The 13637-nt window shown below is 48.2% G+C and overlaps 1 protein-coding gene across 5 annotated transcripts in view; it reads left to right on the forward strand.

The window, feature by feature from the left end:
• The window catches only part of LOC126924827 (four and a half LIM domains protein 2), a 70510-nt gene that overhangs the window by 21302 nt on the left and 35571 nt on the right, over window positions 1-13637 (forward strand). For 2 of the 5 annotated variants that reach the window (XM_050739774.1, XM_050739725.1), the window contains exon 2: window positions 1252-1337. In XM_050739774.1, the coding sequence (XP_050595731.1) occupies window positions 1252-1337 (86 nt within the window). Of the gene's footprint in view, window positions 1-1251; window positions 1338-10752; window positions 10924-11110; window positions 11131-12780; window positions 13513-13637 lie in introns of those variants that run through there. The other 3 variants (XM_050739782.1, XM_050739791.1, XM_050739765.1) reach the window with 3 other exon arrangements.

The raw sequence follows: 13637 nt of genomic DNA on the forward strand, positions 1-13637 counted from the left end.
AGGAGTCAACGACATGCGCTCTGTGCGTGGACGAAATAGCGACAACGTACGGACGTTGACGAGGAATTTACATGGTCACCGAGGATCTCGTTCTGTACGTTCCTGAAATCGTTTTTTTTTTCTTCACTCGAAAAATGATCTAATCGTCTGCCTTTTCGCGTATGATTCAGCGTCGAAAACGAGACGCGAGTCCAGCACACTCGAGGAAAACAACTCGAGCTCGACTCGACTCGAGATTAAAATGTCCGACGGTGCTTGAAAGAACGGCTGCATAAATCAAACGCGGCAAGGTACGCGCGCTCGGTTTTCAGGTGATTTCCAGTTGGTAGTGCGAGCTGCGGAGAAAAAACGAGTACCCGGTCCTTTCACTCGTGAGTCAGGACGAAAAATATGTTAATTAGGCGACGCGTGTTCGCTCGGGGATCATTATTCAAGATTCCTATATATAGACAGCTAGAGACACATCGGCTTACATATTTTCCATGGCGCGTTACTTGTCTACTCGATATTTGGCGATGCCAGTGCCGCGACCTGTTTCACGTGGGCGGACCGACCATATATGCCGGCCGGAAGGTTCTTGAACGCATCCAACGCGCTTCGAGCTTTCCATCGTCGTTGCTTCCCTTTATCTCCGCTTCGTAAACGTTCGCGACGACGCGTTTGGAAGCTGTCGCGCCGCGTCCAAATGTCACCCAACGATTCTTTAAAGCCAACAACGTGGGAGAGCCCGCGTGAAACGTCTTAAAAGGCAAACTCTTCCGATTTGCCGGGAAATCTCAGACGATCGTTCGCTTTTGGAAGTACGGCTACACGCTGTGGATACTCGCGCGATCCGTTGTCACGAACAACGACGAGCTGCGCGATTAAAAACTTTTCCCAATTACAAGACTCGCGACTCCGACCTTGTCCCGCTTCGGACGTAATTAACGAACGCGTCACGATCGTGCGAGAAGATGACGCGCCTGTCTTTCATGCTCTTAGCTCTTTCCTTTTCCTATTTTTTATTTATTCTTTACGATCGAGAGAGCAACGTATCCCTGTTAGATCGGAGCGTCGATTCGTAGCCGAATAGAGGTATCATCGAACGACGCCGTAGGCGACTGACATTTACAAAGATGATCCAGACCTTTCACCATTTTGCAATTAACGCGACCTTATCGCAACAACTATCATTTTTATCGGATATTATTAGACTCGCCGTGATTGCGATATGTAAAAATCGAAAATGTATTTTTATTTGTTTGATCGTAGGGTGTCCTGATCACGGACGTCGAAGAGGGGCAACCTTGTCTACAATGCGGAGATACGTGTTCAGGATTCTCGCCGCACACGTGGAGGTAAGTGTCGAAACGTTTTTGATACCGTTGCGTTCAATAGCAACCGCGATGTCCTTTATCGCGAATAAAAAAGAACCATAATTCACCTTGCTTTCTGCGAAGATAAGGACAAGAAGGAAACGAGCTTCCGTAAACCCTGATGGCATTTAAGCGAATCGGTGTTCCCTCTCCAGCGGCGTATTCGTAACGCTGACACACTTTGGTGTCAAAGTCTTCGAGTTTCTCACGTCTGTTGACACTTGCGCGATCCGCTCGAACGATCGATGAATCCCATCGCCTTTCAATTAGCCGTACATTGTCTAATGCGTTTCATCGATCGACGAGTTTCTCTAATCGGGATATCGGGTTGCTTATCCGGAAATAATTATCTCGTTCCATTAGTTGAGGCGACAAGGAATCGCGTCATTCTCATACCCTGCGATTATCAAGCGAGAGGAGATCGTTTTGATCGGTAAGAAGGAGAATTGAATTCACAAAATCAACGTGATCAACGAATCGAATAGAATATTCTCGATGAGTAGGTCGAGAGGAACGGCACGAAAAAGGAAGCAAAAAAGGCGACGAAACGGGATAAAGAATCGGCACAAGATCGGATCATGGCGAAATTGTTCACCGAAACGCTTCACAACCTATCCATTATCCCAAGCGTAACTGAACAGCGGTGAAATTACCAGCTAGTAATTATCCTCCGTGATTTACGGACCAGCAATGCGGTAATAGCGAATTAATTGGCCAGAGTAGCGGGGAAGGGAACCGATCTTCCTTCCAGCATCGCGGCGCTTGCAAGAGAAAGGTATGGGACAGTACCTCGTGCTCGGCTGCATTTATAACCACCGAGATGGATTTACAGTTATGCCACCTATAGCCACCCGAATCCGCGCGGCCTTCGATGGTCGCTAGGCTTCTCGATTCAATTTCATTCCCCTTAGCGTGGGACGATCGTTGCGCCCCTCAGGTGCCGTGCTTCTCGGAAAAATTTTACCGATCCATTTTCGTCGAGAGCTCGTGCGTAGGAAATCCAACTGACCGTTGCTTTTCTGGACACGTTAAACGCGTGGGCGTCGTTTCTCTTTTCCTACCGCCTGCTGCCACGAATTAAGCTTGTTAGCTTGGAAAAACAAGGTCGAACGTCAGCTAGAAACGCTTGTTACAATTATTTCGACCCGGTAGCGGGTCGTAGCTCGTTTCAAAAATAAATCCTTGACATGTGGGAACGAAGAAGCGCGTCGTCATGCCCGATTCATACGCGGTAAATTTAGATAATTAATAATTTACGTCCCTAGATCGGTATCGCTAATGAATTCCGGGTTAGGCTTCACCTGTGATTTCTTCTAGCCAGCAAAAGCGTTACGAAATAGATTTTTGTGCCTGATCATTGCAGATTTTGTCTACGTTCTTACCTCGATAATCCGTTCCAGTTTCTGCGAACGAGAGACAAAGACGAAGTAATTCACGTGATCGCCGTGAAAGTCTCGTAACGTCTATTATCAGAGCGATTCTTCCCTCGTTTTTAGACTACAAACACGAGCGAACAAAGGTGTGACTTATCGATTACAGACCTTCGTAAGCGCCGTCTTCGCCGCGGCTTCCGTCCAGCAAACTTTTACTTGTTGCATGTTCCCTGATTTATTAATCATCGACTCGGAGCCGCTGTATCGACGTCTCTGAACTTACGAAACATCGGAGACTTCGTCGTTGTCCCGCTTTCACTTAAATCCAATAAAACGCGGCGGTAGTCGGTTCTCTGGCGGCATAGTTCTAACAGAGGTCGTGCCTTTAATTTTACACGCTGCAGGCGAATCGTTACCAATTCGTTTCTATCAAAGTTTACGCGCTCGACCGCACCTCCGTTTATCGAAGCGCCTACGCCTATGAACGTCGATAATTTACGCGATAAAAGCGAACGGATACGCGTCGACGAGTCGTTTGACACGCGTATTTTCGACTGTTGTTCGCCCAACGAAATCGCATAGGCGTCGACCATGTGTAAGCAAGCGTTTAACTTTTATCGATTTACGAGAGCGCGCGCGTCACTCGATGCGAAATATCGTTTGACTGATTTACCAGCCTGAGCGGATCCGAATAATCTAGCAAGCAGCTGTTTATTCAAGACAGTCGTCTCTCTTGCACTCGTTCGTGAAACGTGGAGCACGTGCTCGTATTTATAGGTTTATCAGTTGCCAAATAGCGGCTGCAGCTCGCGGAAAGCTTTCTGAATTAGGCGGATTTGCTATTCGTCACCGATTTAATTCGCGGCTGCGTTTCAGAGACCGATAAGCGGTGCAGCCTGTATTACGCTGACTTATACAGATTTTACGAGCGTATCGCGCTTCAAACGATCCATGCCACGACAGGAGCACGTGGCCCTACTTGTGGATCGACTATTTTCCAAACATCGCCAGCGATATAATATCATAGCGGAATTAAATTGGCGTTCCTCTCTTACATATTCGGTTAGACCTAGACCAGATCGTGAACACTCTAGATCCACCACGATTCCGGCTTACGAATACGCGATTTAAGGCTAACACGCAGTTACGTTAGATACGATCTAAACAAGTCTCCGATTGTGAGCGTAGCAAATCCACCGAGTCATAGAACCAAGAAATTAGCATAGATTCTAGCGACGCGATGATAGATCCCGTTAACTCGTTACCGCGGGCCCAAATTCCAGGCGTTTTTAAAAAACAAGGTTCTCTCGTCGCTGGATTTTTCTCCCGCTGTTCTTTGTCCACGCGGATTTATCTCGCGCTCTACCTCTATTTTCGTTTACTGATCACGTCAAACGAGCCCGCTGAAAATTCTCGGTTTATTTCGAACTCTGGTTGTGATTGCTCTCACAATGTCAGCGACAGCCAACTTCGGTACATCGCTGTTTGATCGATTCTCACGAAAATCAGGTATCACGTACGGATCACCGTAAATTCGTCGAATAGATGTTTGTTCCGCCGAACAGAGACTCGAACAACTGTCTCGCCGCGAGTAGAACCGGTAAACCTTGGCTAGTCGGTTTGATCGAACAGCAATTGCTCGAAACTCGAGTCACGCAGGCTCCCGACACACCGACGTCGATCCGCGTGTGCGTCCTCACGCACCAGAAGCCGTGAGTCATTGGCGAGCAAGCGAGTGAGTTAGCTAGCTCGCTTGCATCGCGCCTCGTCTCGCCTCGCCTCTTTCTGGCAACTCCAATACGCCACGCGTGCACGTGCTTCGGCAATATGCGCCAGTATAGGGTCGGCGAGCAGCGCACGAGTTCGTTTTCGCCTTTTGACCGTGATCGTCGTGTTTTCTCGGCACCTGTCCAGTCGAGATCAACGTTTGACCGACGCGAAGTTTATCTTCTCTTCTCGCCGTGGCGTGACATCTCGATTTTACGTTGACCGCTCGGAATTCTCCATCGATGTCGTCTTGACATCGCGGTATCCCGATTACGCAACCGATCAGACCGAATGTGAGTGCGTGGGCCGATTAGAAGCTGGTCGAGTCCGGGTTCGCTGCGTGTACCTGTTGCACGACTCGTTCGTTGCTGAAACTGTGCTTCGTGAACAATCGAGAGTAGTGTATCACACGTTCCCAGTAGTGATTCGAGTCGATTTGATTTAGCGCCCTGTGTAGTCTGCTAGCTGCATACTGGCTCCGGGGAGACTGGTCTCGATGTCTCGAGATTGTTACGCGAGCGCGTGGGAGCTGGGTTTCGGTACCTGCTTTGGCGACTGCTCGACGGGCACATAGGTAAAATAGAATTGTATTTAGTAACAGCTGTGCAGCAGTCGCGTGTCGTATTAATTTCGTCCGTGGACTAGTTTACGCGGGCAGTGGCTCTGATCGATTCTAGTCAGACCAACGGCGGCACCTGTTGCTCCGCTTTACCGCGAGTCTGTTGCCTTTCGTACCGGAAACTTGAATTAAAAATTTACTTCGGGCAACGTAGAAACTCGAACCGTGTCGAATCTTTCTTTAGAAATCTACCCCTCGTAGAAAGTAATCCAAACGTTTTAGAAGGAAAGACGTTTTTATGTCGACGTTGTAGTCATAAAGGCCTGTAGATTAAGTAGCCTGTGAAATATAGGCACGGTGTTCTTGGGAGTCTATGATTCATTGAAATTGCAGCACCGACGATGAGCGCGTCGCAAAAGTAGCGGTACAAAAAGCAGACGATATCTCTGAACGTTAGCGTCGCTGTAAGGTCGTATAACACCATACAAGAGCCGAGAGTAACGCGCTATTATTCGCGTATAACTCGCTCGCATACCGTTAACATCCATTCGTGTTTCTTTTATTGCAGAGATCAGGCAACGTTGGTCCATATCACTTACGACACATCGTTTCGTCGTTGAGCCTGGTTTTAATGATTCATTTTAAGCAGATTTCAGGATACATAATCGTTGCTTTTGGCATCGGATCGTTAATGGTTACTGGCTCTTTAGGGTCGACGACAGACCTTCATCTTGCCTCTGATGTTGCAAGTAGCATAGTTTCAACGTGTCTATTTTTATGTAATATTTTAAATTATCTCGGCACAGAGGAAGGAATGTAGAAGTCTGCCGGCCTACTCAGCTATGCAGGCCTAGTTATTTCAAGCGGAGAACACGATGACCTATTAAAATTCGCATATCAATTTCGTCCAGTGTCCAAATTTATTCTTCTCATGACCGTCCGTCGAACAGGACGAATAAAAATTCGCGGTTTAGCGAAAAGTATCACGAGGACAGAAGCGGTCGGCGGACAGGTAATGTCGAAACATGGAATGGAAAAAACGATCGTTTAACAAGGCGATTCTCCCGCGACAGAACAGCGGCATCGTGGCGGCCGCGTTTGCTCGCGGAGCAGCGAAGCGTCCGGAATTGGCGCAACCGCGGCTTCTCGATTTGCATGCTGGAATATCGAATGACGAAATGCAGAAAGTCGCCCGTACTCGTTTCTTTTTGTTTCGCGAGATTTAACACTGCCTATTGCGCTCTGGCGTGCGGCTACTCGCGCGTTCCACCGTCTATTTTAAATCGGCCCACCTATCGCGTTTTTAAACGCTTTAAACGCTGATTTACAAGCGGCACCCACCTCCCGCAGCCGTTGCCGCTTCCGAAAACACGATAAAAGACTATTTTCAGTGCGGCCAATGCCGACGTCGTCCCTGGCCTTTTCAAAGAACTTGTCGGTTAAGCACCTTCAAAACCGGTATGGTGCTTTTCCCAGTTAAAGTTATTTATTTTAAATTATTTTCAGAGTTTCGCTTGTCAAAACCGCGTTTCGACGCCAGATTCGAGACAGCCCCGATTAAGTTTCAAGAAAATGTTATCGACAGTTATTTAGTTGATTCCTCGCGGCAAATAAATGTTTGGCTTGCGCGTGGCGCGACATAGCTGGCGCTTTGAAGTCGCGCGTCTTTCGAGTGCGCCAGTATTTTTGCTTTGATCGCCACGAATCCTCGAGGCTCGTCGAAAGACCGGCGGAAGGTGTTGATCGAGCCACGCGGTATTCCCCTTAGCGAAAATCCGAGGAAGAGGCGCATAGTTTCCTCGAACGTCCCGCGTCTTGGTATTCAGCCAATCGGATACTCTTTGCGGCCGCGTCGCGTCGGTAGCACCTTTGCGCTTCCATCGGAGAACCTTGAGGACTCGCTCGATTTCTCGCACGACTATTATTACGAGCGTCCGTCCCGTCGAGTGATTCTCGCCGATAATTGCTCGGACGATTACTACGCGCGATGACACGCAGGTGCTCCGTCGCGTGTAGGACTGACAAGATGTCGGTCACCCACGCGTATCGCGCAGTGAGATCACCTTTATACTTTAACTTTCTTAGTCACGGCTGCCTCGAGAGTGTCGTCCGTTCGACCGAAAACCAGCGGCTTTTGTCGGCTCGAATACCGGAACGTCAAAACGGTTCCCGGCCAAAAACGATCGTTAACAACCAGCCACGTATTCCTCTTTCTCTGACATCATCGCTCGAAGTTCCTGGAGTTGCAGCTGTGACCAGGATGCGTTTTACTTTTCCGGATACGCGATAAACCGTTTATTGAGTCGTCCTTGCGGCAATGTCGCACGCGCGTCGCGGCTCCATCTCTCGTCGCTTAATCCCCGCTCGTCTTTCCGCTAATTTGCGCTACTTCCTTCGTCCGCTGTAGGCGCCAACAAATCCTGCGCACTTATCGACATATCTTGTTTTCAAATTCCTCGTTGACTTAGCTTCCTTTTGCATCGAGTATCCAAACGAGTAATCAACTTTCCTCGCGGTTGTACGATTTCGTGGAGACTAAATCCGCCCGCGACAGGCGACACCACGTGGTTGCGCGCAACGCGCCAACTTGACAAATCGCACGAGTCGTTCTCGGCTTCTCTGGATCGATCTTTCCTACCGTGGGACGCTTTAATTCGCAGACACGCGAGAAGATAGAGACACAGGCGGATCGGTGACAATGCGAAGAGCGTAATAACGGGATCGCGTCGGCCGAACGACCACGGTGATTTTAATGCCCGAATTGATTTATCGCGCTACCTAGCCCAGCTGCCGTTCATCGCCGGGAAAAGTAGAATCACAGTGTTCTCGTGGTCGTTCTCGATCCATGAAATGGTATAGGAACCACGATCTTTTTTTATGATTAGAGTAGGGCTCGATATAGCCTCGCTTACATGATCCACCATTGCGGGATCAAGCTTGTTAGAAACTGCTTCTGTCGGGTAATACGAGAATTCTAAAGGAAGGTAGTCAGTGACATTTCTAACAAATACAACGCACACCCTAACGTAGGTTTTTTACACCAACTCGTGTCGAATCACTTAGCGGGATGGTCATAAGCCGCTTGGCAAATAGATCTCGGCACGAAACACTTTTTTCAAGGATCTCTTCGAGGGTCGCGCTCGCCGGAATTTTTTAGATTGATCCGCCGTCATCGGCGCGCGAGCACCGTAGTTCGATCGGAGCACTGAATCACGAGGGAGATTACAGGGAATTGGCACGAATCCGTTGTCAAAGCAAAGAAACGCGGTTTCCATGCGACGTATTCCCGGATATTTATTTACGAGAACATGGACCGAGGCAAAACACGCGTGAATTCGCGATCTCTTCGCGTGGAACGATCACGCGACATTCTATGTGTGTCAAAGCTCTATATTTAATATTCCACGAGCCACCACAAGTCGGAGATGCGGCACGCGGCACGGCTATTTATTTGACTTAACCGCCTGTAAAATACCGAGAAATTTATCCGCTATAAACCGGCAATAACTCCAGCGCTGGTAAACACTTCGATAATTCACTGGACTATCTCCAGTTGCTTAAAACAAACTACTAAATTTTGAAGATCGATCGAACGGTCGTCGCATATCAAGTATAAACAAGTGCTGCTATAATCGTTAACCTGTCTTCAAAATGTTACACGACGGTAATCGTTTCCGACTGTTCTTCGACAACTCCATTCGAAACGCGACAATCATATCCGAATCATCACATTCGCTATTTTTATGCTTGCTCTAACGATTTAAACCTTCGTTTGCCAATCACCTCGTTAGGTCTCCTGTCTGTCGATTTTATCCATTTCGTTGATCAAATCGAACGAAATTTCTGCTCCCATCGTTCCAGATTATATCTAAGGATACTATAAAACCTTTGACTTTTTTCAAGACGTCTATTTCAGTTAAGCCGACAAGATGTCTCGTAAGATGTTTGATGGACGTTACATCTTGTCCGCGGTCGTACAACAAACGCGATATTATCGTCAGCGAATAAAGAGCGTTTACTCTCGCGCTGGAATCATATCGGCGCGACTGATCGCGTCGGTACTCGCGTGCGGTCGCTCACTCGCACGCATTCTGCTGGCATCTATAATATGTAAGTACGTAAGCGTAATCACGCCGCGTCGTTGTCGTCGTCGTCGTCGTCGTATGGGAATGCGACGCGTGGGTGAAGAAAGCACGCGAGGGATTAGAATTCCTGGCAAAAGCGTGTTCTCCTCGGTTTACATGGCTTTCTAGCGCTCGAGCCTCCTTCTGCACGGACAAATCGTGTCGAGAATTTCACTTTTTGTTTTGCGCGTTTGGGTCCACTGAACTCGTCAATGTTACATTCGCATTAGTAGCTTTAACAGTCCCTCGACTATTTTGTACGAGTTCTTCCGAGTACATACCGAAAATTGAAGTATCTGCTGCTATGATTATTACGTTAAACTTAGTGGAGTGATAATGGCGAACAGCAAAGATCCGAGCGATTATATAAAGCATGAGATATCGGTAGCGAGCGTGGAACGATTTGAAGGATGCACGCATAAACTGCACGATGTCACGTAGAGATTTGGCTACGCGTGGCAAGAATGTGTGTCGTGCGTGTGATATCTTCAAGAGTTTCCAATATATTATCATTATTATTTTAGTCTTACTTATTTTATCTAACTTTAACGTACGAAGATTTGCCTGCCATCCGATATTCTTACAATACCATGAAATACATGAAATACATGGAAAACACTTACAAATCCCAGAACAATCCGAGATTTTCATTAACTCCGCGATTGCGACACGAGTACGCGTTAAGTAATACATTGGCAGACGCGGATAAATTTATTCTGATTAAATAAATTGAAAGACACACGGCCGACGTGCCACGCGCGCGTAGGCGTTCATTCACTCGCCGATAATATTTTCTACATACCGATTGCGACATTCGTCAGAGTCGATTGCTTTGATCGCTACAGCTACTGCCGCGACGTTTCTTTAAATCGATCCTCGTTATCGGCTGTTGAATCAACGGCACGAAACAACGCGTATCTTTTCCCCTGAAGAAAGACGAAGACCGGGCGAATGCAACGTCACGGTAGCTCTGAAAGCGAAAGGGGACCCCTTGACTTTGAGAAGCCCTTTCTGAAAGTGGCGTTTCAGCTTCGAGGAAGCGATGAACGGGAGCATTATATTCCGGGACAGCGATAAATCATCGAGCGCGTAAAGCCGAGCTGCGTGCTGCTCTATCCGATCAGCTGGCATTGACAGCGCACGAGCACGAACACAAGTAACGATGGTTTCGCCGGAGAGGCAGAAGAAGAAGAAGCTCGACGATTTCGATGCAAGTTAACAGTTACAGCGGTTAGCGAACAGTGCGTATATTCCTGCCTTCTCCGGCGGACGTGCGTGCCTTCGTGCGTGAGTGCGCGTAATATCGTCCGTTTCTCTCAAGTTGTCTCGCTCGCTCTTCAACCGATCGAGCCGCGCTAAATTTAGAGTATGATCGACCGGTTGTTCGCGCTATCGGGACAAATAACCCGGCGATAAAGTCATTCGCGCGGCTGGAGAACAGGCTGAAAGCCGACGCAAAGTATCGTCGTCGAAATTGCTCGCGGCCTCCACCTTCCTTCGTTAGAGCCGCTTCGCGAGTCTCCGCCGTGTCGGTGATCCTGTCGTTCGTTCGCCGAGTTTCTTTCGTTGCATCGTCTCGCGCGTAGTCTACCGGAGGTTCGCTGGCGAATCGTGTCGCATTTCCACGTGGCGAGCACGTGCAACGTTGTCGTGCATACACGCGAGATGGGCGCCAAGTGGGAGAGTTCGAGCTATACCGCTCGAGTCATTGGAAAAGAGGACTCCTCCCTTTATCACGGCAATCGGTGAGTCGACAGTCGGTTAGAGACAACGACGATACAGAGATTTTGTTAAACGTTGATAGGTTTACACGCGGCGGAATTAAGTTTGCAGAAGGATCAAGCGAAGGCTGGTCGAAAGTCGAAGGCTTGTTGCGTGGATGGGATACGTGTTTACGTTGTGTCACGTTCTGACTTGTAAATGTACTGGCTGTCAGCCATCTCAGTAATGGAGTAAGTTTCTTTGTGATTACAACAAATAAACAGATCGCGGCTATCGTGACAGCACGCGTTCACGTTTCATCTCTGAATGTATGTTCGTTTGTCCGTGCGATCGTTTTACCGCCTCCTCGATTTTCGTCGACCCTTCGCCTGTGCAAACCTTTTAAACGATCCAGCTCTAGAGGAGGAAAAACGCCTGCCACGGAAATTCTTGTATCACCCTGTTGCGAAGCTCGATAATTCAATTACAAGTCTTAGCTGTAAGGATTCTTCGTATCTGAGAAACCCGACAGGTATTGCTCTTCCCGGTACTTAAACGTGACTTCCCAATTAAAGACTTGGCGTTGTTCACCCAGACGACTGTTTGTTAAGCTACACACGAAGCAACGCGTCGTTATACGTACGTTGCAACGCCGTAACGTGTTGAATTCGACGCTAAAAAACCAGGAACAAACGAAAACCTGGATACGCGACAATCAGAAAAATCGTTTATGCCACTGCAGACAGGAATGAAGGCGAATGATAGAGTGGTTTCGACAATCTGATTGTATGCAAATGCGCGTTAAACGTCCTTTTAAACGCAACTCGTTTCATGGGACGTACGCTGGCAACGCCTCACCAAAGCCAGAGATAACGAGGTTACTTGCTCGTGATAATCTTTATCGACGAGGACACCACTGGCATTGTAGTCTCAGTCGTATTCAGCGTTCTCGTGAATACGCCACGATATACATACGTCTCACGTGGCTGAAAGCGTCTTGCGTCAAGTTCGTTTCGCGAGAATCGTTCCGTCTTCTCCTTCTATAGTCGACGCGTCGTCTCCAACGATTAATTAACCGCACAGCAACGATGTCGTTCGCGCACGAAATTCCGGCTGCGGAAAAACGCGGCTTGCGCGTTACATTCAACATCAATGACTGTAAATAACTGGCGATAAGATCTTTGAACTGCGGATTGAATTTACGACGAATGGAGGGGACGATTAGAGGCGAGGCTCGCGCGATTGCAGCTGCCAGACGCGCAGCATAGAGTCAAAGTCCGACTCAATGTCGAGCAACAAGGTTCTCTCGTCAATTGCCCAATAGCAACCATCGTCGGTCGTTTCAGTTCGCGTATGTGCTGCGTGCAAGTTCCGATTAGAGTATTAGAGAGGCTTTCAAACGCTTTACGATATCATTAAAGCCGCTGTGTAATCGCGGTTCGATGATTCACGCGGCAAAATGCACATCGTGTTACGAACCAAATATGCTTGAACCCAGGTATTAACCTTCCCAATGCTGTAGGTACTCGAACGATTTAGGACCTAAACTCGAGAAGCATTTCGAAGCGTTCCAATAGGATTGCGTGAAATAAAACGAGCTACTCAAACGCGTACGTGATTGAGAACACGAATCTACCGTATTGATCGGCTAGAAGGAAAAGCAGACTTTTATCTTTGAACGTAGAAACGATTGGTAGCGATGACACAGACCGCGTACGATTCCGAACAACGGTGTTCGTAATGCAAACCATCGAGCGAAGGTCACTGCGGCTTCTGTTCTCAAGCGAATCGCGATGTGCCGCGACTGGAAGACGACCAGCCAGTCGAAAGTCGCGCGCGGATCGACATGGAAGCTGGCTTAACGCGATCAGGGATTTTCAGCTGATCTTTCATACGTTCGAATCGTTCATGTCCTCTGTTAATTCATCGTCGGCAATCGTCGAGTAACACTTGTGACGTTATCGGATAAAATCGTAGCTACGCGTTGATGATTTCTCGAGTGTGTCGTGGCTCGTTTCACGCGGAGCGATCGTTACATGCGTCACGCGGTGACCGAAATCAAGTAGGGATCGGGACAACGAAAAGGCTCGTAGATTCCATAACCGCATTAAGTTAATTCGATTTGCCTGCCAGGGGGATCCAATGAGACGTCGTTCAACCAACTGGCCTCGTTCAGGCGAGTTTGGTTTCAGTGTTGTCGCGGCCGAAGGTCGAGCCACCTCGTGATTCTCTGAAAGCTTCTCACGAATTATTTTGTTATCTCGATACGCGGCCGTGTTTGCTTTCGAACGATAAGCCTTCTGCTCTACGAGGATCAGGGACCGCTTTATTACCGTGCGATACAGTCAGTTTCTGATCGAACGTCGATTCGTCGATTCGTGTTCCGCGAGTGTTTCGGCCATGGTTTGGGACGATGGACTCTCCGTCAAGGAGCTCACGGAGATGAGGAAGAAAACGCCGCGATTCCCCTCGCGAGAACGGAATTTCGCGATGAGAAGACGAGGAGTACGGAGAACTTTTTCTCTGAGCCTGGGCAGTGCATCTCCGCTCTCAGGCCCGCCACCCGATATTCACGAGGAGGAACGCACTGACTGCACGCACGATCAATCCTGCAACAATGACGTTTGTACACTGTAAGGACATGTGTTTTCGTGATTCGAAGTACTTGAATTATCGATATTCTCGAAGAGAGAATAGCCACGTTAGGTGACGCAACCTTAGCAATTTCTTATTCGTGCATCCGTTGGATCATCGTTTT

The sequence above is a fragment of the Bombus affinis genome, chromosome 2, assembly GCF_024516045.1.
Source record: "Bombus affinis isolate iyBomAffi1 chromosome 2, iyBomAffi1.2, whole genome shotgun sequence".
Taxonomy (NCBI): Eukaryota; Metazoa; Arthropoda; class Insecta; order Hymenoptera; family Apidae; genus Bombus; species Bombus affinis.